Source organism: Argopecten irradians, chromosome 7, assembly GCF_041381155.1.
Source record: "Argopecten irradians isolate NY chromosome 7, Ai_NY, whole genome shotgun sequence".
Classification (NCBI taxonomy): Eukaryota; Metazoa; Mollusca; class Bivalvia; order Pectinida; family Pectinidae; genus Argopecten; species Argopecten irradians.
Genome location: NC_091140.1, coordinates 43,738,320 through 43,766,246, shown reverse-complemented (window position 1 = coordinate 43,766,246; position 27,927 = coordinate 43,738,320). Strand labels below are relative to the sequence as shown.

General features: G+C 35.0%; 1 protein-coding gene across 2 annotated transcripts; it reads left to right on the top strand.

Annotated features, from left to right (window-relative positions):
• Window positions 1–97: 97 nt before the first annotated feature.
• LOC138328543 (structure-specific endonuclease subunit SLX4-like) lies at window positions 98–25,086 on the top strand. 2 transcript variants are annotated; one of them, XM_069275397.1, is made up of 23 exons: window positions 102–322; window positions 2,868–3,891; window positions 4,359–4,522; window positions 4,795–4,902; window positions 5,209–5,342; window positions 5,528–5,596; window positions 6,339–6,506; window positions 6,700–6,793; window positions 9,614–9,676; window positions 10,791–10,967; window positions 12,052–12,207; window positions 13,044–13,202; window positions 13,826–13,959; window positions 14,357–16,089; window positions 16,679–16,818; window positions 17,016–17,189; window positions 18,121–18,237; window positions 18,695–18,782; window positions 19,126–19,243; window positions 22,232–22,289; window positions 22,877–22,972; window positions 23,682–23,771; window positions 24,512–25,086. In XM_069275397.1, exons 2-23 carry the CDS (start codon window positions 3,414–3,416, stop codon window positions 24,728–24,730), a joined length of 4,737 nt encoding a protein of 1,578 aa, XP_069131498.1. In that variant the 5' UTR covers window positions 102–322; window positions 2,868–3,413; the 3' UTR covers window positions 24,731–25,086. The 2 variants fall into 2 exon arrangements, with proteins under 2 accessions (XP_069131496.1, XP_069131498.1); XM_069275395.1 differs by lacking the exons at window positions 22,877–22,972; window positions 23,682–23,771; window positions 24,512–25,086 and adding an exon at window positions 20,656–20,693 and having other exon boundaries at window positions 98–322; window positions 19,126–19,205; window positions 22,232–22,340.
• The last annotated feature ends 2,841 nt before the right edge of the window (window positions 25,087–27,927 follow it).

Below are 27,927 nucleotides of genomic sequence, written 5' to 3'. Positions count from 1 at the left end.
ACTATATTCAAATTCCATGGAAAGGTAAAATCAATATTTTAGTGATCTTCTCCGGATAGGAAGTACCCGGTCTTTTTATATTAGTTTTTGAATGCTTCAACCAATCAGATGGAGCAAAAGTTTCGAAGTGTTCCGAAAGAACGAAATCCGAACGGAAATGAAGTCGTGAGACGAAAGGTTATTGAAAATCAAAATAATTGAAGATGAAGACGCAAGAAGTTCAAAAAGGGATAGTAATGAAGTCCCCATTGGGGAAAAGCATTAGAAAATTTGTACTATTATCATTTATTGCTTCGATCGGCGTTGGAGCTTTTATATTTAGGTAAATTGCTTCGGTTAGTCTGACCCTGTCCCACGTGAATCTACCTTAGTTAATTATATAAGATAAGTTAAATTAAGTTTATTTTCCAGTACAGGATTGAGGTCCTCTACACTGGACTCATAATCATACAATAAATACATACATGATATATAATGTACATGAAGCATTGCAGGTAATAATCTATAAAGTTTCGTTAGTTAAGTTTTTAAGAAATGTTCGATTTCCATGTTGATAATTTCAAGGTGTTCATATTTATATTGTTAACACAGTTTATAATGATAAATCTGCTCTATAATTATAGAGTAGGTCTTTGTTTTCCCAGAATTTGTCTAAATTATTTTTAAAACAGTTTATATTAGGTGATGAAATAACAGATTCTTGAAGAGAGTTCCAAATTCTGACAGTTCGCACAGTAAAATAGTTCCTCAATGTTGATGTTGAATGTAGGGGGTAGAGTTTTTTTAATTTCCTCTAGCACTATGTTTGGGGGCCACATCTGACCATAAACTAGCTTATACAGTTACAGTAGTCTTTATCATATAATCCAGAAATCATTTTGAACACCTCAATCATGTCCCCACGCATACGCCGGTATGATAGACTGGGCAATTTCAGTGTTTTCAGCCTTTCCTCGTATGGCAATTTCAGTAGTGTGGGCAGGCATCTGGTGGCCTGTCGTTGAACAATTTCTATCAGGTAGATTTCCTTGTTCTTGTATGGATACCAGATTGAACTTGCGTAATCTAGCTGGGACCTGACAAGTGATATGTATAATGGTATAAATAACTTTGTGTCCATAAAATGCAATGTTCTACATAACATACCAAACATTGAATTGGCTTCTTTTACTTTGTTGCTGATATGGTTTTCAAAGCTTAAATCTGATGATATAGTTACTCCAATATCTTTCTCACTTGTTGTAGTCAGCAGTTGTTTATTCATTAAGTTGTAATGGTGGTTTGTATTTGTAGACTTTCCAATATGCATGTGTTAACATTTGTCTGGGTGCATTTTTAATAACCAATCTTCACTCCATTTACTCTGTAACTCATGGTATCCAAAACGTTTTGCAGGGAATTCCTATGTTCTTCGTTGGAAATTACTTTGAAAATTTTTGTGTCGTCTGCAAAAAGATATATCTTGGAGTTTACTAGATTAGGGAGCTCATTAATGAAGATGACAAAGAGAAGTGGTCCGAGCACTGAACCTTGTGGTATTCCAGAAGTGACTTTTGTCCACTCTGAATCTTCCTCATTAACTGTGACTTTTTGATGCCTTCCTATAAGAAAGTTTGAAATCCAAGTGATAAGTTGACTTGAGAAGTTATATGTGCCTAGTTTATTGAGGAGACGTTGGTGAGGGACCGTGTCAAAGGCCTTCTTGTAATCCATGTATATGCAATCAATAGCGTGACCATTGTCCAGTGCATGTGTCCATTTATCTAAAACTTCAAGTAATTGTAGAGAAGTAGACCTTCCTGATATGAAGCCGTACTGTTTTGTAGAAAAATACTTGTTGGTCCTCATGTGTTGCGGTATGTGCTCCCTTTTAATGGTTTCCAGTTTTACATACAACTGAGGTTAGACTGACCGGGCGGTAATTTCCAGCTTCACATCTGTCACCATTTTTGTATATGGCGCAGACTCTTGCATTTTCCCGATCTAGTGATAGATCTCCGGTGGTCAGTGACTGATTGAACAGGATTGTTAGCTGTATGCTTATAGAATTTGCTGTTTTTCAAGTAGTGAGGGTGAAGTTCATCCAATCCGGGTGATTTCTCTGTTTTATGTTATGAAAGATAGTTATGTACTTGCTAACTGTTAACGCTACTGTACAGGGCCGGTTTCGATTGTGCAGTATTATTCTGTTAGTCAGGGATCATTTTGGTTGAGAAAAAGCATGGATCATTTTCAATATTTTGACAATTATCAAGGGGCCATTAACAACCAAATATATAGAAATTTCCTCAATCAAAGGGGTCATTTTGAAAACGTAGGGCCAAAGGGCCCCTCCAAAATAGTTAGGTCAAAGTCTTTGTCAAGGCACTTCTGAAAACAAAAAGAAAATGACCAGATCCATATATAATTAATTCATAAATGAACAAAAAGGTTCAACCAGTCAAAACCAAGGACGTAGATGAAGAGGATAAGTCAATCAGGGTATTGGACGAATATGTCGTAATCACTTTTGTGTTGTGCACTGACATACCCTTTGGGTGACGGCTGATTTTCCTTTGATATCCGCCGACGCATTCGTTGATGCAGCTTACGGGTGTGAGGGTTCCTAATTAATTATATATAAGGTGTCATATTTTTTAATGAGAAATTATGACATTTCTTCTAAATCTGCTGTTCTTAAAGCAAGAATTAGATGTCATGAAATTCATCATTCATACCATCGAAACAACAACGACAAATAAATAGATGATCAGATGTGGCATCTTCATGTATTTTATCCAACTACCATATTATTATTAATTCTAGAACTGCTTAACAAATCTGTGTTCGCATTGTCTTCATTAATTTTTGTGTGTGTTTATTTGCAGTTCTTCTAACCGTTTTTTTGAGGAAAGAAAAAGGAAGAGAGAATTATCAAATGAAAAATCAGCTGCTGAAAAATTTGCTTCTTTTCAAGAAGAAGGAAAACTTGATCATTTGAAGTATGTTGTAGAAAATGCTTATGAGGAAAACACCAGGAAAGGAGGCACACCATCATAAGTAAATGTAGGTGGAGTGTGTGATCTTAGGTAAATGTGACCTTCATAAAGCTATTAACAATGTTTGACCTAATACAATGTGAAATCATGTGATGTCATACAGCAGATTGTGCTCTGCATAATGCACTTTGATATAAATTATCTTTTGTGATGATGTGTTGTGTAACTGAAGAAATATGTGACAATATACATATAATACCATGATGTTGAAGTGCAATCTTAAACTGTAATATGCTATACAACACTCTTCATGTGGTATTATTAGATAGTTAAGCGGACAATGGTTTAACTTTTGAAGAAGGCTTTGCGTGCTTGTTGGAAATTTAATGAAGTATTTCAATCGAACGAGGGAACATACACACTAACATCAGCATTATGTCTAAAGAAGTGAAGAAGAAATCAAATTCAAAGCTGTCTCTCAGAAAGAAGGAAAGACCCAACAATGAAAATTTAGTCTCAATACCTGAAGTAGATCTGAATGAAACATCTGAATTTCAACATCCAAGGCATGCTACTTCAGCTTTTTACCAACCCAGTAAAGTGAGACAGGGGAGGCAACTCAAACAACAGAAAACACAAAGCAAAGAAAGTAATTATAAGGATTTGTCCAAAGACAAAGTGCCTTCAGAAAAAAAGCCTGTCACAGAAGAGAAGGAATGTGGTGACGCTAAAGAAAAAGTAGATGATAATATTGATGATGTCAGAGAGGAGAGTAAAGATGCTAGTTTAGATGACCCCAGTGACAGATGCCGATGTCTTTCCTGTGGGCAGTTCTTTACACAGGGAGAATTAAAAGGTCATATACAGAAATGTCTGAAATCCAGATTTGACAGGAAAACCAGGCCAGTAACAGGTTTGTTAAATAATAAAATGATATTCAGCTTAGTTCCAAACTTATTGTTCTTGCTAAAATAATTCTAAAATATTAAACACCAGTGTACACTCTTTGCAATAATATGATCATATAAATTTCTTTTCTTACCAAATTTGATTTAATCCATTCTTTTTGAAAAGCTAAATGACAGAATTCAACAATTTAAAGTTATATGGATTTTCAGTTAAAAGAAATATTTTAAAAAATAAATTAAAAAGGGATGACAATTTACAACTGAAATAGATCAAGTGACTTGACCCTAGAGTCTTTGTTTAGTTGTATTTATTAAATTCTGTAAAAGATTTATTTTGATTATTAATCTGTTATGAAATTAAAATCAGGAAACATAACTATGTTATTATGAACTGGCCCCGTCTGGCAACACTATTTGCAATTTAGCATAGTCGCGATAAAACAATTGTGACATAGAACTTTTGTCTTTTAAGGGATTGCTGATGGAAGAAAAGAGATGGCAGAGAATAGAGTATTTCAGGAGAATGGGGACAATTTAGAGGAAGATAACAGTTACTTTTGTCTGTTCTGCAAGAAGGACTTGTCACATCTAAACTCTGGATTAAAAACACAGCATCTCAACAGATGTATGGACAAGGTAGGTTGGGTTGTCAATACTTATCTCAACAGATTTTAAAGTGGATACTGAGCTATTTCAAAAGTAAGATCAGCATATTGTTGTGTAATTACATAGAGGTCAAGTCAGATATATCCTCAATACTCCAGGGGTTACCTAATATCCCAGGTATTTAAAACTACCTGACTTTGAAAGATGCTCTTGCAGAAAGTTTGAGAGGCTTCTTTATTTCTGCTTTTTAGCACAAAAATTGAAGAATTATTCAATGTTACAATTTTCCCTTTTTAATTCAGGAGGAGAAAGAAAAACAAGAAGAAGAAAGGAAAAAACTTGAATTAGAGAGAGCAAAGAATGCTGTTCTTTCGTGTCCAATTTGTGGGAAACCTTCCAAAACTGAAAATGTATTTAATTTTTGTTTCGATAATAATTTCAATGCATAAAAATAAGAGAAATTTAGCAAACATTTACTTCATTAAAATAGTATATCTTTTATATCTTTTCATTTGCAAAGATATTTTTACACTTCAAATACATTTGCTGTAATTTGAAAAACTTAAAACCACAAAAGTACAATGTACGCATAAACATTTTGTATTTTAAATGTACTTTATTATTGCTGTGCAACTTTTCCTCACTATTTTGAAATTCTCAGTAGCCAGATATGAAGAGAGCAAGCGAATAAACAATATTGGTATTACTCATTTTAGGCCAGAAAAGTTCATCTGAAGAAGTGTTCCACAGCTAATAGTGTGACAACTGAGCAAGTTCTGAAGCTTGTTAAGGACCAAGAAGAGGAACACCGGGTGACAATCGCGGCGGGAATAATACCTACAGATATAGGGTAGGACAAAATATGCTCTGAAGCAATTTATTGTCTTAGCAACCTAACAATTTTATTTTAAAACAAATGTTTTATTGTTCCTGGTAATTGCAGTTAAAAACTTTTTTATGATTACCAGGTATATTTTTTAACCAATTTTGAACATCATCAACTTACATCAAGTCTTATTGGTACTTTCTCTTAAGGAAAGTGAAAACCACTGCTGGAACAAGTACAGCTGGCACAAAGAGTAGGAAGGCAAAAGAACCTAAAAGGTAACACAAATAAATACAGATTGTTATATTATGGACAAAATACTCATGTCAAAATATTTTCAGTGGCAATTGACTTTTGCAGTTTCTAATTATCCATGAACTATGCAAAATTGAATTGCACCATACGTTGGGATATTTTGGATGTGCTCATATTTTGGCTTTTTGCATAAAAGTACCAAAATTTGATTATGTCGGTATCAACAGCTGAAATCTCACTCACTGACTTTCTGATTTCCATTTACATACAAATACATAATGAAAAGTGAATGTAAGTGTTTATTCTTTTCTGTACTTTAATAAAGTATCAAATTTTATGTTTGCATTTATTTCACATGATATCAATCAATTCATCTATACATTATTGATTTCTATTGTAAAATACTGCCCAGGTAAGTTCCTCATTCACATTGTGTAATGTTCAGTCAAACAGACAGAGAACATAGTTTTTGTAATCAATAGCATGGGTTCAAACATGGATACAAGGAAATAGGTACATTAGGCACATGAAAACTCGAAATTTAAACACACAAAAATTTAACCACCCCATTTCGGTACAAAAACGCCAAAATTTCCAGATGCCAAAAAATTTCAGTTGACAGTATACAAATGTACTGTATTGGTTAGTTTAGGCTGATCATATAGGGAATTTTGATTTCTTATTGGTCATTTTCATCTTCCGTTATTCATATTATTGGTGAACTTATGTTCTACCATATGTTATTCAATGTAAAACTAATTTCAGCCAGTTTGATGAAGATACACAGCTCGCTATGGCGATATCCTCTTCTCTCAAACAAGATGAAAAGGAGAAAGAATCTGATCTGATAGGTCAGACACTTGGCACTATACAGGCGGTGACATGGAACCTACAAGAGAACGGCAACAAAAGGAGGAAGAAGCGCAAAAAAGGGTTGGTATATAGAAAGTTTTATAAGCGAGGAGGGTTGAAGAAAATTGAGTACTCGGAAAACAAGGGTAAAAGGACTGAAAAACTCTAAATTTGTTCTACTTTTTTATCTGTCCTACATTTGTTTGCATAACTGTAAGAGTGATGTTGATAAAGCCAGACAAACACTTCAACTAGGGACATCCATTTTATGTAGGGAGCCAGAAGGTATACCCCTGTTACTGGCCTTGTCTGAGGAGGAGAAAACCAGACGACAGGAACTTAGAGTGAGCAATCTGTTGATCCCTCAGGTAAGTCAGTTTGATAAATCAGCTTCTTTGGTTGTACACCTGTGAGTAGCTGCAATATTGTAGCTCGAAAGACTTTTAGACAGAAAATGGTGTCATCTTTAGAGCTACAATTGGTGCCTATTACTGCTAATGGAGCAAAATAATGATTATGCAAACCACTATAAAACGTTTGTTTGCATTTTTATCATACTTGTTTGATATCGCTTACCTACTAGACATTAAAACTGAATCACATAAAATATCCCATTCTCATTGAGGCATTATTTTTGTACATAATACATATGAAGGTCTTTCTGAAGGGAGTTTATACGGCAAGAATTGTAGTTATGTTTGTTTTGGACAAAAATAATATGTAAATGCATGTATACGCATAAAATAATTGGAAACCTACAAAAAAGTATAGAAAACTACACCCGAGTGATTTTCGGAGGCAGTGCTCCACTACGTCACATAGGGACCAATTCGTACCTGGCCGAAAGGTATAGTAGGCCGGGTACGTATATTCGTTCTAACATGTGAGAAGTCCAAATTTTCCTATATTAATCTTCTTAAAAATCTCAAGACTTCTTTGATCAAGGTCTAAACGAGACTTCAATGAGACTGAAACCTTTTATTAGGTCACCTGAGACGAAGTCTCAAGTGACCTATTCTAATCGCCTTTTGTCCGTCGTCGTCCGTCGTATGTCCGTAAACAATTTACATTTTCGTCTTCTTCTCCAAAACTGCTGAAGCAATTTCAATGAAATTTTGCACAAACCTTCTTAGGCATAAGGCCAATCAAAATTGTGATTTATATGGTCCCCACCCCCCAGGGGGCTGTGGGAGGGGCCAAAAGGGGTAAAATTGAGTAAAATTTCAAAAATCTTCTTCTCTACTCACAGATGTGGTAGAATCAAATACTCTTCATAGATAGAAAGGTCTTAAGGTCCTTTACAAAAATTGTGAATTATATGACCCTGGGGTCTCTAGTTTCCCCCTGGGGAGGGGGTTAAGTTTACTATAGTTTATATTGGGAAAACACATTTTTGCGGATTATTTGGTCATTTGTAATAGGAAATGAGTCAAATGTTGTCAGAATTATCAGTATGAGATGGCCATTTAATCCTATTAACAAATTTTCTATGACTGACCCCCAGGGACTTTAGGGGCGGGGTCAAAAGGGGTCAAATAGGCTAAAACTTCAAAAATCTTCTTCTGAAATTCTGGAAATGGTAGAATCAAATACTTTTCATAAATAGAAAGGTCTTAAGGTCCTTTACAAAAATTGTGAATTATATGACCCTGGGGTCTCGCGTTTCCCCCTGGGGAGGGGGTCAAGTTTACTATAGTTTATATAGGGAAAACACATTTATGAGCATGTTTTGCTCAATTTTCATTGGAAACGAGTCAAACTTGGTTAGAATTATTAGCCTGAGATAGCATTTTAATATCATATCCACATTGGTCCTGGCCGACCCCCTGGGGGCAGAGGGGTGGGGCTAAAAAAGGGTCAAATAGGCTAAAACTTCAAAAATCTTCTTCTGAAATTCTGGAAATGGTAGAATCAAATACTTTTCATAAATAGAAAGGTCTTAAGGTGTTTTATAAAATTTGTGAATTATATGACCCTAGGGTCTCGCGTTTCCCCTTGGGGAGGGGGTCAAGTTTACTATAGTTTATATAGGAAAAACACATTAATGAGCATTTTTTGCTCAATTTTCATAGGAAATGAGTCAAACTTGGTTAGAATTATTAGCCTGAGATAGCATTTTAATATCATATCCACATTGGTCCTGGCCGATCCCCTGGGGGCAGAGGGCGGGGCAAAAAAAGGGTCAAATAGGCTAAAACTTCAAAAATCTTCTAAAATTCTGGATATAGTGGAATCAAATAATTATAGATGGAAAGGTCTTAAGGTGTTTTATAAAAATTGTGAATTATATGACCTTGGGGTCTCACGTTACCCTCTGGGGAGGGGTCAAGTTTACTTTAGTTTATATAGGAAAAAACATATTTGTGAACATTATTGTCCAATTTTCGTAGGAAATTAGTCAAACTTGATAAGAATTATTAGCCTAAGATATAGCATTTTAACATTCATATCCGTCCTCGAGGACCCCTTGGGGGACCAGAGGGGCAGGACCAAAAAGGGTCAAAATTATTAAAATTTCAAAAAATACCTCTAAGTTCACAGGTTTGATGGAAGCAAATACTCTTCATAGTCTAAAAAGTGAAATTTGTAAATCACTGACCAACTTCAAGGCCCAGCATATAGTGTTTATATGTCTTTAATTTGTTTCATTATATATTCTAACTCAGGTGACCGTTAAGGCCCATGGGCCTCTTGTGATTAATTGAAAATAACATGTTTGTTTGGGGTCATTTGGGATTTTGACAATTGAATTTTTACTTCAATTTCTCTGAAACAATTTCTAAATTCATTATGTTTGATACCATTGGTCTGAATGCTTTGGGAAAAATGGCTAACCAACACATGTGTTTTATAAGACATTCATTCATTTATCCTGCTGCTATAAATGAGTACATATGTTCTGTTTTGTGACCCTATTGGAAAACAGCAATGGCTATCTAATTAGGTTGAAGCTTGTCACCATTTTATGAGCTTAAAGAATTTTATCAAACATGGGTTGGTTCCTCATGCTTTCATGTTATGCATTTACAAAAATGCATGCATACAGGTATCTAGGATTTTACATGCTTTGCTCATAAATTGTTTTGAAGGAAGACAGGAGAAATTGATAATAGAAAGGTCAGCCTATCATTTAACCAATAATCAATCTTTTCATTCCATGAATGATTTAAAGCTTTTCACATTGATAGGATGAAGAAGAGGAATTTGAAAATACTCCAACAATGGGAGACAGTGACCTACAAAATCAAACGGTGAGTTGTCAGTGTCATAAATTCTGGCTTTCATAATAACAATATTTTACAGTTTTTAAGATTCAAAAGTTCCTGCATTCTTTACATACTAATAAGTGTAGCTATTAATACTAATCTAACATGAATAGGTGAAAACTTTTATAAACTTCTGTGATTATTTATATAACGAAAACTCATCTGAAACTAAAAGTCTAGGTAAAACAAAAGCTTTTCTGACACATTTTTAGCTCACCTGCTCAAAGGGCCGGTGAGCTTATGTCATGGCGTGGCAACTGTCGTCCATCCGTCCGTCCGTCCATCCGTCAACATTTCCTTTAAATCGATACTAGTGATAGAGTTCTGCATGAATTGTAACCAAATTTGGCCACAAATATCCTTGGGGAAAGGGGAACAGAACTTGTATAAATTTTGGCACTGACCCCACGGGGGCAGGAAGGGCGGGGCCCAACAGGGGAAATAGAGGTAAATCCTATAAATCACTACTTGTCCTAGAGTTCTGCATGTATTGTAACCAAATTTGGCCACAAACATCCTTGGGAGAAGGAGAACAGAATTTATATAAATTTTGGCGCTGACAAATTTTGGCTCTGACCTCCCAGGGGCAGGAGGGGCGGGGCCCAATAGGGGAAATAAAGTTCAATCCTATAAATCGCTACTTGTCCTAGAGTTCTGCATGGATTGTAACCAAATTTGGCCACAAACATCCTTGGAGGAAGGGGAACAGAACTTGTATAAATTTTGGCTCTGACCCTCAGGGGCAGGATGGGCGTAGCCTAATAGGGGAATGAGAGGTAAATATTCAAATTCCTTCAGAAAGCAAACAATGAACCAGTATTCACAACAGTACTTGGCATTACTAACCAGGTGATCATGAGTGTTACAGGCCCTCTGGGCCTCTTGTATATCATTTCTTGAAGAAAACTCAAATTCTATATAGTGTCTGTTTATCTAGAACACTTCTGTCCCAATCCGAATTTTTTCAATTTGTGAATTTTTTTGGACTGCCAGAATCCTTTTATTTTAGTCAATTACCAAACCTGTTTCCTCATCGTTCGGTCCGGACTGTCGGTGTCCAGATTATCGCGGGTCCACTGTATATTTATGATATTTTCAGGGGACGGCCAATCTTTGGACTACTTCGTCGCTGGGTAACAAACAGATGGAAGACTTCTACGTTTCTGCGCTGATACCCCCAATAGAAAAGTCTAAAACTGTTGTGGGAACAAAGATCAGGAGAATGTCAGAAATCCCAGGACGGAGAAAGTCAGTGTTGCCCAGTAACAGTGACGAGGTAAATTATAGTAGTCATTAGATTTGCATTAACATCAACTTGAAAATGCCATATAGCTGGTTATTAGGTCATCTGACACGAAGGGTCAGGATATAGTCATCATGCTTCGTCCGTAGTCGTGCGCCATGCGCCATGTGCCGTGCATAAACTTTTCATTCAAACAACTTCTTCTCAATAATTGGAAGGCCCAGGGTACTCATATTTGGCCTGTGGGTTGCTGGGATGAAGGGCTACCAAGTTTGTTCAAATGAATGACCTTGACCATCGTTCAAGGTCACAGGGGCCAAAATGGCTAAAATCTTTAAACGACTTCTCAAGAACCGAAAGGCCCAGGATACTCATATTGGGCATGCAGCATGCTGCGATGAAGGGCTTACAAGTTTGTTCAAAATATGACCTTAACCTTCATCAAAGGTCACTGGAGTCAAATAGGCTAAAATCTTGAAATAACTTTTTGTGAATAAATAAGAGGCCTAGACACCTGATATTGGGCCTGTGACATGCTGGGATGAAATGCTACCATATTTGTTAAAAAAAAAAGGACCTTGATCTTCATTCAAGATCATAGGGGTCAAAATGGCTAAAATTTTAAACGACTTTGTTGTATTGTACCAATAGTCAGATGAACGTTAATGCCCATTGGCCTCTTATTTTCATAATTTTTTATTTTGAATAATTTCTTAATTTCAAACCTTGTCTAAGAAAGCTTTTTCTGATTGTGATTTAAATTAACCATTGTGTTAAAAATGGAAACATGTTCTACAACATATCATATAGATAGATAGCGAATTAAGATTTAAAGATCTAGCTAGCTACAAGGACACTTTATATAATGTCATTGAAACATTTATTGATATTTCATCGACCAAATTTTCACGACCATTGCAATGTCCTGCAAGATCGTGAAAATTTCATTCTCACAAAAATAATAAGCTATAAAGTATAAATTGATCAAAGGGGAAAATTTAACAATATTTTGGAATCATTAATTTATCACAAAATGCAGTAATTTCAATGATATTTGATGCAGTTATTTAGTTATCTTTTTAGTTATTTGGTTAATTTTAATGTGTATTTTGAACAGATTGATGGTGATGTTACAATACAAAGAGATGTGTTGATGGCCACTACCCAAACAGCTGTGGTATTAGCTGAGCTGGCAGAGTTAGCGGAACAAGAGATGTTCGACACTACCATTCACTGTAGTGGCTTCTGTCCTGAGAAAACCATTAATATCGAGGTCAGTTCCTTAACAACAGCAAAACTGTAATTTCTAATTTTAAACATAATTTATTTCTTTAAACACATGCTAGAAATGACTGTTAGATTTGGTCTTTGTTTCAGTAAGTTTTCATGCAAAATTCTCCAGCAAATGGTTACCTTACATTCAAAAGATAAACATTCATAAGATTTATATCCATCTAACTATGTTACATTTATACATATACATTGTATTTGGGTCTGACTCATAACTTAAAGTGAACAGTCGGGCAAGGATGGCTAAAGTCGGTAAAAATGATGTGAATGTATCCAGTATAATTTCTTATGAAATAGAAAAATAAAATCTCTCGTCAAAATCTGTCTGCGTACGAAGAAATTAATTTAAAGTATAGGAATCCTAAAATGTCCTCCCGGCTGACTATGTCCGTGGTTACATTTCCACGCAGCCTCGCTTTCAATGCTTTCAACTTTTCTTTATTTCAATGGTCAGAACTGAGAAACGTAAGCAGAACTTGACCGTCGTATTAACATGCGAGAACTTTTGGAAGGCCAATGAACGCATTTAGACTGGTTTTCTTTGCCCGACTATTCACTTTAATGTTTGAAGAAAAAAAAAAAAATCAAATTCATCAGAATTTGTTATCAGTACGAAAATATATACAGACATTCGAAAGGTAAATTTATATAATTTTCAGACATATGACATGATAACATAAAAATCAAATTTTGAATTTTGAATTTGAATTTTTAAAGTTCAAACTGCAAATTGCATCATAGAGCAGTGATAAAAGTGTTAAGACAATAAAGTGCTATTTGAAGATTTAAATATTGAATTTGTGTATACTTTGTCACCAGAGCACTACCAAAATTGAGGTGATGAGACGTGTGCAGACGGACATGCTGGGCCTGGTGAATAACTCCAAAGGAAGTGATATCACTATACTTGTCGCTGATAGGGAGGAGTTATACGCCCATAGTGTAATTCTGTCCTGCAGGTGTCCTACGCTACTCCAGGTACTGATGTGTGTCTTAATCACACAGCCTGAAATTTTATAGCAAAATTCACCTACACTATTGAGTAATTATGTTTATCAATGCATTTCTGGCCATAAGATCTTCCAAAGGTTTTTAAGAATAAGCTAATTGTATAAGAGAATACTTAATGGGGAATCAAAAACATTGTCATTGATATAGCCGTTTATACATATACCATGAAACCTGTATAATCTGACACCTGAGTTTACTGACATCCTGTCGAATCTGGCACTGTACCGTATTCCCATATACAACAATAGGAAAGAATTATACTTCACTTTTCCATCATCCTGTCAAATTCGACACTATTGTATTCACGTGACCAACAATATATAGTCAACAACTATATTTGACTTTTCTGACATTCTGTCTTATCTGACCAAAAGGGTTGCATCCCTATGGTGTCAAATTTGACAAGTTTCACTGTATACAATGTACATACCCAGTTTATACCTGTATATATGTTTCAGATATAGCCATGATTCTCAAAGATGCCTAAATCTATAGTCATGCTGACTACAGTAATGTTTGTTAGACTAAATGTTTGATTGATTAGAAATTATAAAGAAATAAGAATTACATTTGTAAACTTTTTCTTTCAGATGAAGAAGGGTTCCGAGATCAGCCTGTTGGACATATCCTATGAAGTGACGTTGTCTGTGCTCAAGTTTGTCTATGCTGGTGACATCTCATTATATCACAGCAACGTTAGTCAGGTGTTGTCTCTGTCAAAAAGGTACTATTAATAATAATAATAAATTATACAGTTGAACTTTTGTAAACTCAAATTTTGGGAGCTCAAATATATTGTCTAGTGATTTGAATTTAGATAATGCTGGTCAACATCTTCAGAAATCATTCAGATTCACTGAAGTCAATTTTTTGGATGCCTCACAGTTTCATTGTGGTCTGACCTCTTTAGGTTTACTTAGGACGATTACAACTATCTATACCTCTGTCAAAAAATATGTTTAATATACATAATTTGATAAAATGTCATCTCCAATTGGCAACACTTTGGATCACCATTACAATTTTGCACATGATTTTGTTTGTTTAAATTCTGTGGCCAAAGATTCTTTGACATATTACCACTAGTCTTGCACCTCTAGATCTGCTTTCTTCTTATTCAGACTGGACCTGGATGAACTGACCAGTATATGTGAAGAAGTTCTGGCACATGTTTCAGAGGAAATGGACCAATCATCTGATGGCCAGAACGATGATGCTATAAATAGCCACCAATCAGATGTTGATAAACTTTTAAAAGATGTTTGGGGAGAGGAGAAGGAGGAGGGAAAACAGGTTGGTCCATCATCTGAGGTGAGCCCCACAAAAAGTGACCATAGTGATATGGAGTTGTCTCAGCCAAAACTTTACAAGCATTCAGACTTGGAGGAAAATCAGGGGTCACCTCGGCCAAAGAGGTACAAACCTTTGGATGTGGATGAAAATCGTGTGACATCTACAAATGATACTAAAGTTTCTTCAAAGAAGAATAAAGTCCAAGATGATCCTTTATGTGAAGATAAAGATAAGTTAGATACTTTGGGTAGCACACAAGGTAGATTTCAACAGGAGATTGAAAATTTCTTCCAAGATGACAGTTTTAACATGTCTTGTGAAGATACAGGGACTAAAAGTGTTGGTGACAAGACTCGGTGTGAAATGGTTGAAAACAATGAATTGGGTAGTGATAATTCTTCAGACTCTGCCTCTGAGATCTGTATAGGATTGTCAGGTTATAATGATACAGGTAAACAATCACATGGCTCAGACCAAACTGTAGCTGAAATAGAACAAGATAGAAAGCTAACAATTTCAAAATCATCACAATGTTCACAGCAAACAAACGCAGAAATAATACCAGAAGTAAAGAAAGATGACGATGCAATCATCATTTGCAGTGACGAAAGTGATGACGATATAACTGATGATCGATGCCTCATATCAGATCATGATGATGATGGAAATGACACTAAACAAGATAAATCTGGTATCTTTTTAAAGAAAAAAGATGTTGATTCCTTTGAAAAGAATTCAGATTCTGAATCCGAGGGAGTAAAGTCTACAACAACAAAGTCTTTCCAACATTCTAGGGATAACTCTCTCTCCAGTCCTGAGCTGATTGAAGAAGATGATGCTGCGTGTACCATGCTATCATCACCTTCACCATCTAGAAAAAGAAAAAGAATTTCATTCACAAACAAAGTGAAATCACCAGTGGTAACTGTAGTTTCTCCGAGTAAAACATCATCCACTCCTACAGCTGATACTTCAGGCGTGGATTTGTTTTGTAGTCCCTCACCCTGTAACAAACGAAGGAAAACAGAATCCCCAGGGAAATTGGAGGTCAGCACAAGTGCATTTTTGCGTCAAGAGAGGAGTGGAACAAGGAAATTGTTCTCTTTTAATGATCGTTCAGATTCTCCAGTATCTCATTCACATGCTCCGGTATCTCGTTTAGATTCTCCAGTATCTTTTCCAGATTCTCCGATATCTCATTCAGATTTTCCGATATCTGAACAACCTTGTGAACCAACTGACATTATTGATGTAGAATGTATGAAGGAAGTTGTTCAGCAAACTTCTCAGGGCTCACCCATATTTCAGGGGAAGGTCAAAAAGAAGTGGAAGTTTACAAAAACAAATTTTAACAGTGTGCAAGCAACAAGTCCCTTAAAAATACAGAATCTTTCACCAAAGATACACCAAAGGAGAAGTTCAGAACTGTCTCCTTCACAAGGAGAAAGATCTCCTAAATACAGCCCCGAAAACAAGTCTGTGTGGATGGAGTTGTCACCCGTCAAATATTCTCAGGAAAAAAATGCTGATTCAAAACAGTCCAGTCCGGAGGCCAGTCATAGTATGTAGCTAACAGGATAATGGGTTTCAAGGGAGATTATTCAGTCTATAAAAAGATAATTCATTGACCCAAGACATAACTCCATCAGTCAAGTTATGTGAATATAGATAATTCAGTCTGTAAAGGGGGATAATCTAATCAATTGAGGGAGATAACTCCATCAATTAAGTTAGATAATTATTAATAAGTTATTAAAAAGGGATAGAATATAGTCTTTAGATAATTTAGTCTGCAAAGGGAGATAATCCAATCAATGAAGGCAGATAACTAGTACTCCATCGATTAAGTTTAGCTATTCAGACTGTGAAAGTAGATAATTCAGTATGTGAAGGGAGACAATTTAATTACTAAGATAGATAAATCCCATCATTCAAGTTAGATAATAAAATTATTAAATATGGTAGAAAATTATTCAAAAGATCAAAGGCTTTTTAGAAATTTTGTGGATAAGTCACAAAAATTGTTAAATATTGGGAAAAATCTTTAATTTTTTTTTTTTGTATTGCTACATAATTACAAAGTGCCTGTGATCATTGATCATAACGTTCATGCTAAAAAATATTTTTTACCCCATGTTGGTGTATTTCAGATACATCAATCCCTGAGGATATTTGGGACAATTTTGATGACAGTGGAGCTGGATTTGGAGGAACCTGTGATATTCCCAATGCTTCAAATTCTTTTACAGAACACAACTCTTCTGTCGATCAGGATAATATTGAAACTATGGTTAGTTTATAATCAAAAACAAAGATTTTCTTAAATTTGATAAATTTATAACTATTTCAGAATAAATTTCTCAGTCAAAGTTATTTAATAACTAGATTACCTTTAATGAGTGATTAAAATTATTTTTGATTAATTACAAGGGCCACTTTTACATAATTGTCTGAATTAAATGACAGATTAAGTTTGATTTGTTTTAGACAAAATCCAAAATTCCCCAGTCACTTGCTCCTGAAACGCCTAAGCTTCCAAGACACATAGTGAAAACGCCAGCACAAGACACATCTCCTAGAATTGACAGTGACGACAGCTTTGTAGTCGGAGATGATAGTGTCCCAAATGTATCGTTTTACAAAGATTGTGAAGCTAAAATGGTGAGTAAATCAAGGTCTGGAATAAGTGTGTTTAACAGCAATGTAATACCGATAAACAGAACCAGTAAAGTAAAACACAGTTTTAACAAATCTGTGGGGACAAACAAATTCACTTCATTATAAATATAGTTCATTATGTACACATATTACAGACTGGGCTCACGCTACCCATTCGCATTTTCGTTAATAACAAATCGATCTGGCTATTTGCTAAAATAAATTCATCCTAATTCGCAAAAAATGCTAAAGTTTTTCTTCATACACCCAATATCCAATCACACGGACACAAGCTTGAAACATAGTATTTTTCAGTAGCATTACTTTCATAGCAAGTCTAAAACAGTTGATAAATTAATCAGTTACAGTACCATATATATTTTAATGTTGAAGGGATGTAAAGTAACAATACGCACGACAGAGAATGGTTTAATGAATGATCAGGATCTTTTGTATGTGTGTACTTTTCACTTGATGCATAAAATACATTATTTGATGCTTCTTAGTAATTTAATGTTTTTCATTATGAAATGCTGTGAATGCCCATTTACTAAATGAAATTCTTATTTGCTAGAGAGAAAAAAATCACTTTCGCAACTTTTGCTAAACAAACTGGGAAGTTAGTGTGAGCCCAGACAGACATTTTATAGGAATCTTGAGAGGGAATGGAATTGTCTACGTTATAATTATGAATTTGTTGTAGGAGTGTTCATCACATACATGTTTTACCGCAATTAAGTGGGATGAGGTGCGATGGGAGGAATTTGAGTGACACTCTATGACTCCCTGCTCCTCGGTTTCATGCCAGGGCATAAGATTGAAAAATGAAAATATGTTTTCTTAACTCATTTCTACCTTCTTTGTAATGGCCTACAACTTAAAATAAAAACAGATGTATTTTTTTAATCTTTTATGTCTATTCTTACATCGTTAGTCGTTTAAGACACCTACTGCTGTCTCCAGTCGACAGAAGGCCGGTATCCAATGGGTACCACCATCTCCATTTACACCCATGCCACAGTACGACAGCATGAACACGCCACAACTGAAGGTAAGTTTGGGTGCGAGAATAATAGTTGTCTACCCTTGAGCGTCTGTACAACTACTTGGAATGACAGATCTATTGATTTAATGTTGGTTTACGATTAACCTCCACAAAGCTTGTACACGTATTATGATTTGCAAGTACATCAGAGTTAAATTTGAAAAAGCAAAAATGGTTATACCTGATTTACCTGATCTTCAGTCTATATCGGCAACAATATCTCTTGACCTCCTCAATTTAGACTTGAGTCACTTGATTTTCACTTGTTGGTCATGGTCCAAGGGGAAATAACTCTTTTTCCTCATCAATTTCAATTATGAAATCCAGTGTTTCCATATGAATAATGTGAAATACTTACTTTTCTGGTTTGTCAAAAAACAGAAGCAATAAACCGACTTTAGATCATGCGCTGTGTTTAATTTGTTCATTTCATTTTATCATGAAAGTATTTTTCTCCATGCAGAAAGCGATACAGAAGATTGGCGTGCGTCCGGTTGGTAAGAAAAGGATGGTTGCATTGTTAAAGGATGTCTATGAAAAAACCCATCAATGTAAGTATAAACCCCCATTTATCGTAATCGACACAAGAAGCGCCCAGGGCCCCTCAAAACATGAACAAATGGGGTGCTTAATAGAACCAAATTTGGCGCCTTATGAAATCACTGCACAGTGTAAGGAATCAAAGAAACATACACGGTTTTCATCATTTTAGTCTGCATTTAATTTAAGGTAATTGGGGCTTCAAAAATAGGGAGGAGTGCTTATAGGAATGTGGGCGCTTATTGGGTAGAATACAAAATGCAGGTCGTTTAGAGTTAGATATACAATTGCCCATCCATTGTTAACTTAATGAATGATTATACTTGTATATATGAATACTTTGATGAATTTTAGATGAGACAGATAGTAATTTTGAGGATGATGAAGATGAAGATGAAGGAGAGGGAGAATCAAGTGGTGCAAAGGATCAGGAGGCTGATGAATTAAACTCCAGTCAGGGTTCATCCCAGAGGTAAGATAATGTCCAACATAAAGTAATATACTGGTCATATCATGGTAAGAGAGGTAACGCGGGAAAGCTGATGAATTAAACTCCAGTCAGGGTTCATCTCAGAGGTAAGATAATGTCCAACATAAAGTAATATACTGGTCATATCATGGTAAGAGAGGTAACGGGGGAAAGCTGATGAATTAAACTCCAGTCAGGGCTCGTCTCAGAGGTAAGATAATGTCCAGCATAAAGTAATATACTGGTCATATCATGGTAAGAGGTAACGGGGGAAGCTGATGAATTAAACTCCAGTCAGGTTTCGTCTCAGAGGTAAGATAATGTCCAGCATAAAGTAATATACTGGTCATATCGTGGTAAGAGAGGTAGCGGGGGGGAAGCTGGTGAATTAAACTCCAGTCAGGTTTCGTCTCAGAGGTAAGGTAGTGTTGAGCATACTGTAATATACTGGTCATATCGTGGTAAGAGAGTTAATGCAAGAAAGCTGGTGAATTAACCTCCAGTCAGGGTTCATCCCAGAGGTAAGATAATGTCGAGCATACTGTAATATACTGGTCATATCGTGGTAAGAGAGGTAACGGGGGGGAAGCTGGTGAATTAAACTCCAGTCAGGGCTCGTCTCAGAGGTAAGATAATGTCCAGCATAAAGTAATATACTGGTCATATCGTGGTAAGAGAGGTAATGGGGGGGAAGCTGGTGAATTAAACTCCAGTCAGGGCTCGTCTCAGAGGTAAGATAATGTCGAGTATACAGTAATATACTGGTCATATCGTGGTAAGAGAGGTAACGCAGGAAAGCTGGTGAATTAAACTCCAATCAGGGCTCGTCTCAGAGGTAAGATGATGTCGAGTATACAGTAATATACTGGTCATATCGTGGTAAGAGAGGTAACGCGGGAAAGCTGGTGAATTAAACTCCAATCAGGGCTCGTCTCAGAGGTAAGATAATGTCCAACATAAAGTAATATATATACTGGTCATATCATGGTAAGCGAGGTAACGCGGGTAACCTGATGAATTTAACTCCAGTCAGGGTTCATCCCAGAGGTAAGATAATGTCCAACATAAAGTAATATACTGGTCATATCATGGTAAGAGAGGTAACGCGGGAAAGCTGATGAATTAAACTCCAGTCAGGGCTCATCTCAGAGGTAAGATAATGTCCAGCTTAAAGTAATATACTGGTCATATCGTGGTAAGAGGTAACGGGGGAAGCTGATGAATTAAACTCCAGTCAGGGTTCATCCCAGAGGTAAGATAATGTTGAGCTTAAAGTAATATACTGGTCATATCGTGGTAAGAGAGGTAACGGGGAATCTGATGAATTAAACTCCAGTCGGCTCCTCTCAGAGGTAAGATAATGTCGACTATACTGTAATATACTGGTCATATCGTGGTAAGAGTTAACGGGAGAGGCTGATGAATTAAACTCCAGTCAGGGCTCGTCTCAGAGGTAAGATAATGTTGAGCTTAAAGTAATATACTGGTCATATCGTGGTAAGAGAGTTAATGCAAGAAAGCTGGTGAATTAAACTCCAGTCAGGGCTCGTCTCAGAGGTAAGATAGTGTTGAGCATACTGTAATATACTGGTCATATCGTGGTAAGAGAGGTAACAGGGGAAGCTGGTGAATAAAACTCCAGTCAGGGCTCATCTCAGAAGTAAGATAGTGTTGAGCATACTGTAATATACTGGTCATATCGTGGTAAGAGAGGTAATGGGGGGGGGGGGGAGGCTGGTGAATTAAACTCCAGTCAGGGCTCGTCTCAGAGGTAAGATAATGTCGACTATACTGTAATATACTGGTCATATCGTGGTAAGAGAGGTAACAGGGGAAGCTGATGAATTAAACTCCAGTCAGGGCTCGTCTTAGAGGTAAGATAATGTCCAACATAAAGTAATATACTTGTCATATCGTGGTAAGAGAGGTAATGCGAGAAAGCTGGTGAATTAAACTCCAGTCAGGGCTCATCTCAGAGGTAAGATAGTGTTGAGCATACTGTAATATACTGGTCATATCGTGGTAAGAGAGGTAACAGGGGAAGCTGGTGAATAAAACTCCAGTCAGGGCTCGTCTCAGAAGTAAGATAATGTCCAGCATAAAGTAATATACTGGTCATATCGTGGTAAGAGAGGAAATGGGGGAAGCTGTTGAATAAAACTCCAGTCAGGGCTCGTCTCAGAGGTAAGATAATGTCGACTATACTGTAATATACTGGTCATATCGTCATAAGAGAGGTACAATGTAAATTTTCTGATTATTATGAGATCTGACCATATAAATTATTTTTTGTCTATTTGGTGAGTAATTAGAATTTAGGAAAATTATCATGAAGGATGTTATATTTGTAAATCGTGAATTATACTGCTTTTGTGAAAAAAAAATATGTGAAAATTAATTTTAAAAAGAGTTGTCACTGAAATAATTGATAAGCAGCAGTTAAATGCCATATAGTGGTGTACAGCATATTTACATCACTTTAGAATTGGCCATGTGCATGGTTATCAGGTGGTCATATCGTCATAAGAGAGGTACAATGTAAATTTTCTGATTATTATGAGATCTGACCATATAAATTATTTTTTGTCTATTTGGTGAGTAATTAGAATTTAGGAAAATTATCATGAAGGATGTTATATTTGTAAATCGTGAATTATACTGCTTTTGTGAAAAAAAAATATGTGAAAATTAATTTTAAAAAGAGTTGTCACCGAAATAATTGATAAGCAGCAGTTAAATGCCATATAGTGGTGTACAGCATATTTACATCACTTTAGAATTGGCCATGTGCATGGTTATCGGGGGTATATGTTGTTCTATATAATCCTCTCACTTTTCACTAAAAAGTCAGTGTTAAATTTTCTGACCGTGGAACCTTTTGTAGCAGCACAGCTACATATTACTATCAATAATTAACCCCTGAATTATTGAAATAGTGGTGTGAAATTTATCTGAGTATTTTAAACGTGCTCGTGTTGATTGTTTCTATAGTGATATGATGGAGGAGAGTTATCTACAGAGGCCTACAGATGACGTTATGTCCAGTCAGGTAACTGCTATATTGGTTATTTTTTTAGTTTTATAAATTATATTGCTATTTATAATCCTATAAGTAACATTGAGCCAAGACTTGAACTAAAAAAAAGTCTTGTAAAATCTCTAAAGATAAATACTTATGTTTTTTCTTTACATGGACTCTCATAAATCCAAATATGAAAATCTCTTATTCTATATATCTGTAAATCTCCATATTAAATTAAAATAATAACTGTTTGTTCTTTACTTGGCCTGGCATGACTCCAAATCTCTGAAAATCTAAAAATTTAATGTTATTGTTCATTATTTACACAAAAATAGCCAATTCACAAACCATTTTCTGTAATAGTCCAAAATCGAATGCTAATGTTTGTTTCTTACATGTGTACAAAAACTGAAAAAATCCTGAAAAAAGACCTTAGCAACTTCTACACAGTTGCTACTTATCATCCGTAAAATAAGGGTATACAGTATGGTGGATTGGAAAAGTCACAAAAGTAGAGTGCATTCAAATGAAAGTTTACAATGATGATTGATCTCCATGTTTGGTATACATGTAGGATAATTTAGATGAAGGTCATATCTTATCCCATGTTATAGATGTCTTCGCAGCAGGACGACTCAGACCTATCAGACAAACTCTACCAGTTTGTGACGTCGTGTACAGATATCTACAGAAAAATACTCATGTATGAGGTGAGCACTTCCTTTCAATATATAAATAATATATAGTTTGTGTTTATAAAGTTTATTAGTAAAGAACTTGTTATACCCCTGGCGACAAAGTTAATGAGGGGGGTATACTGGAATTGGTCTGTCTGTCCATCTGTCTGCCTGTAGATGTAGACACAACTTTTTCCGGCTAACTCCTACTAAACTACTTAAAAGATTTTGATAAAATTTGGTACACAGAACCCAGACATAAAGGGGAGTTGAGTAAATTATATGTGGTCTGCAGTGTCCCCTATTAATAATTAATTTATGATTTATTAATTAAAAAGCCAAATTAGCCTGAGCAGGAGGTATTAGTCTGCCACTCTTGTGACAATGCTAGTTAGCATTTTAGAATATATTTCATCTGGATGGTATAGACTGTAGAATTAGGTTATGAAATAATATGGAAAGCTCCAAATCATTTAACATGGTTAAGCATTTGTTGTAGTAGAAGATAAATGAAGCCTTATAGATATACTTTGGTGGGCCATATAGTCTGTCCTAAGATGAATAGACACAGACTCATATGCACATTTATTCGCAAAATATTTGAAATTGTGTAAGAGCTGTCTCATGAAAATTCAACAGGCTACAGTGTACACACTGTACTAGTTATCAAAACATTTAAATATGAATTGGTTGTGTCAAAACATTCTTCCATTGTTATAAAAAGATTCTGTTGGTGTTTCAGCCTTTAGAAGTGGATTGGTTAAAGAAAGAAATCAAAGATGCTGGTATCAAATGTTCTATGCAGAAGTTGCTGGATTTCTTAGATGAGAAAGTAAGCCCTATCTATAGCACAAGTAGTGAGAATATTGGAGATATTTTATTTAAATCACTGTATACTCTGTAGCTGTTTCTTTATGTCAGTCAGAATTTGTATGAATTTATTTTAACCTAAAAATGTGAAAATTGAATTTTGGTGGTTTTAAATTTTCGTCATCTGGTTTTCGGTGTAGAAATAATTCAAACATTTGTCATTATATTGCGGATAGATTTTTTGCAATCATAGCAATGTCCCACAAAAAAAGCGAAAAATAACTTGTTATTAACTGTATCTTTAAGCATCAACAGCTAAAGTCATGGGCATTCCTTCTGCAAACTAACTTTAGAAAAATAAAAATTCCAACCAAAATCACTCTGCATATGAAGAAATTAATTTATATGATTGGAATCCTAAAACGTCCTCTCGGCTGGCTATGTCTGTGTTGACATTCCCACGCAGCAGCCTTGCTTTCAGAATTTATTTTTAGAACTGTGCTAAATTTGTACGGGTTTTTTCCATAATTTCAAAGGTCAAAAATGGACAACGTAAACAGATCTTGACCGTCGTTTTTACATATAAGGACTTTTGGAGTTATCTCCCTTGCATCATAATCAATACTTACTTACAAGAGCAGATAACTCTGTACTATGCAATGAAGATAGTAATGAAACCAAACAAAATTCTAGATGGATGCTAAAGCCTACTGATAACATGAACGTTGGATTTCTGTACTTATATTTTGTTTTTATTGCTAGTGTATAACTTTCACTATGAAGAAAATGAGAAAGGAAAGAAAAACACGAAGAGGTCGAGATAAGTCAAAAGCATCACCAAAGAAAGGATTGTCTCCGAAAAAACGATCGCCAAGGAAAGGAACATCTCCAGCAAAAAAACGGTCACCAAAGAAGAAAGTTAACTCAAAACGGAAAAAAGCCTCTCCCCAAAAAAATGAATCGCAGAGCATTGTCATCTGATAAGTGGATTTGTGAGAGAACTTTTAATGGATTTGTGAACTATTACTGGATTTGTGAATGAACTTTTACTGAATTTGTAAATAAACTGTTAATGGAGTTGTGAATGAACTTTAAAGGATTTGTGAATGAACATTACATTTCATCTGATTTTACTTATTTAACTGATGTATTGAATGTGTGCAGAAGAGTGAAAACTTCTGATATAGAACTTTGATCATGAGAATGACAATTTTCTGAATAAGCTCTTTGGGTCTTGTATAAAATTGAAGTATTATTTTTATTCTGCTGTGAATATTTATTGAGAATGCGTTTAGGTGCTTTATCCATGGAAAGAAATTAATGAAAATTGAGTCATTTTCAATGAGTTTGTGGTTTTTTAAAATCTCCAGCATGGAATGGAGGGGGAGCATATCCCTCGAAATACAGGGGCTTCAAGATCCCAAAACGACATGGGTTGATTACTGTTGATTAGTTCAACTTTCTGATGATTGTGACGTCATATATTTTGACATGATTTTTGCAACGTCATGATCACAGGAAGGTGGTAAATCGAAGGTAAATAATACTTTACCCACGTCAATTTGGGATCTCGACATCATCATGTTTCATATGGAGGCAGCAACATAAATGTCCTAGACATTTCTAGGCAGAGGAAACTTTGTCTTTCTTCTACCATCAGCAGCCTAGAAGGTACTTTCTGTCTTTGCATAAAACAGTTACCTACCCTTTTACATCAGGTCGAGTGCAACACTTTAATTTGTGAGTAAAATTAAGAGTAATTTTCAAATTATATTTCTCTTGTAAACATATGCCTACTTACATGCAAGGATAGATAACTCTGTGATATACAAATACAGAATGTATAAAACAAAAACAAATTAGTTGAACCTTACTTGTACACCACTTTCTATGCAGGTCTCAAGAGCCTAAATAATATGGCATACATTATCCGTTGTCCTTTTCAAAAAAAGAAAATCAACAAATGTTTAATTTTTCTTTTAGTTTATTTTTTTCCAACAACAAAAACTGAAGAAACGCTGTAATACTAATTTAGCCCTGAAATAAAAAGAGTCAAGAGTACCACTAGGGAGATCCATTATCTTTGTGAAAATGCATTATTTAGAGATTTTTTGGGGGAGCAAAAAACATTCCAAGGTTATTATAAATCAATAAACTGAAAACTATACCCTGATCACTGTATACCAACACCATTTATAACCTTATTTAGTAATTTCTTACAACTCTGGAATATTTTCATAATTCAGACACAGAAGAGCAAACCCATAACATTTTGAAGAACAAAAGTTACCAGCACCTGTCGGCTATTATGTCATTACCAGTAGTTTTGGAAATTCTCTTTTTCTTCTTCAATACTTACAAATCAGGAGTTAACTTGAAAATTCTCTAGTTTTTAAAACTATTTTCAATCAGAATTTAAAATTAACTTGAAAATTCTCTTGCTTTCAATATTTAATATTGATCATAATTCTATAAATAATCTTGAAAATTCTGTTTTCAATAAATAATATTGTGAATAATAAACATTCATAACCTCAAAACTCAAAACCTTCAAACATTAAAGCCCATTTTCCCCTTTAATTATTTGGAAATTTTTTTTTCAGAAATTCAAAAATATCCTAAACAAAATGATAATCTACAGATCAACAAAAAAATTAAATTTAGGTAAAATAACATATATAAGACAGATTTACTAAATCTGCAATTAATATCAAGTCTCGGCAAACAACAAAAATTCTATATTTCAATAACATGTACCGGTACTTTGTTTTCATTGAACAACATCATATCATCTCTCATTCATCTTACTCACACATTTATTACACAAAATATGTATTCATCTACATTCTTGCAAGGAAAGAAAAGAAGGCTCTGACAGTCTACACAAGGAAATGAGGTATTTACAACATTTGGAACAAACAAACCAATGCTTAAATGGAATGTTAGGGAATCCATTTGACAAAATATTAAATCCTTTAATTTGAAAATTGTTGTACAGTGCCAGATATTTCAGGGGTACTACTAGTAGATATAATTAGTAACAGTAATCGTCAGAGTATCCATGATATTAATTTGGATGTAGAAATGTTGTAAATATATTGTTTTCCTGATCTTAAAATTGAATTCACAATACACCCAGCAGTGTTCTCCTTTAAGGACATTTTTCAGCTGGTCCTAACGACCGACTAACCTTAAAAGTAACAGGTCCTTTCTACAATGCTACTGCTATTTTTCTTTGTATATCTTTAGTCATCCATCAAAACTTGACCAAAAAGTTGTCGGTCAAAGGACCAGTTGCACAAAAAAATTGTCTATCCTGCTATAAAGTTACCGGTCACGGCAGATGGACAGTCGTTAATTTTGAACGCTGACACCAAGGTGTAACTGACTTAAATCATTCGAAAGGTCTATTTAGCTACTTCAGTGATCAAAAATTGTTCATGAACTTATCCACCCCCTAATAATTTATAATGAGCTGTTCCAGTTTAGTTTTAGAAGAGTTTAAATGTCTCTCCAGGGATGAATGAAATTAGAGATAAATAGATAATTCATGGTGAATGGTGGAAAAAGCATTGCAAAAAAAGATTTTTTACAAAACGGCAGGCATTACAGAATCTGTATTGGATTTCCTGTCAGCTTGACAGGCCAGTGTAGATACACTTCACGATTTGGGTTCAATTCTTCCTCACAGTCATTTTAATATACATACATACAACAGAAGTACTCTCACACCATTTTGTTTCCATTTTGCACAAGCACGTTAGGATTTAATGCCGAGTAAACAGCATAATGGTACACAAAATTTACAAAATATACCTAAACACAAAATAATTTGTCTTTGTATTAGACTTTAAGAAAATACCTATGTTATAGCACTTCACTTGTTACAATTTGTAGATTTAACACTCATTTTATCACATAAAAATTAGGTCGCCTATTTATGCAAATATACAAATAATGGTGATTCATGTTTCAGGTGAATTATCTACCAAAACAAACAGGAGCTCTTAATGTGATATATTGCACCAATTAAATTTTCAAACTATTGAAAACTACATAGATTTTCACTCATGCTTTAGTTTGTAAACACAATGAACTTAGACCTGCATTGTTCTGTATCAAGTTATTTGATGCCTTTAGACTGGCCAAAACATTTATTAAAGCTCATTATCACAGTC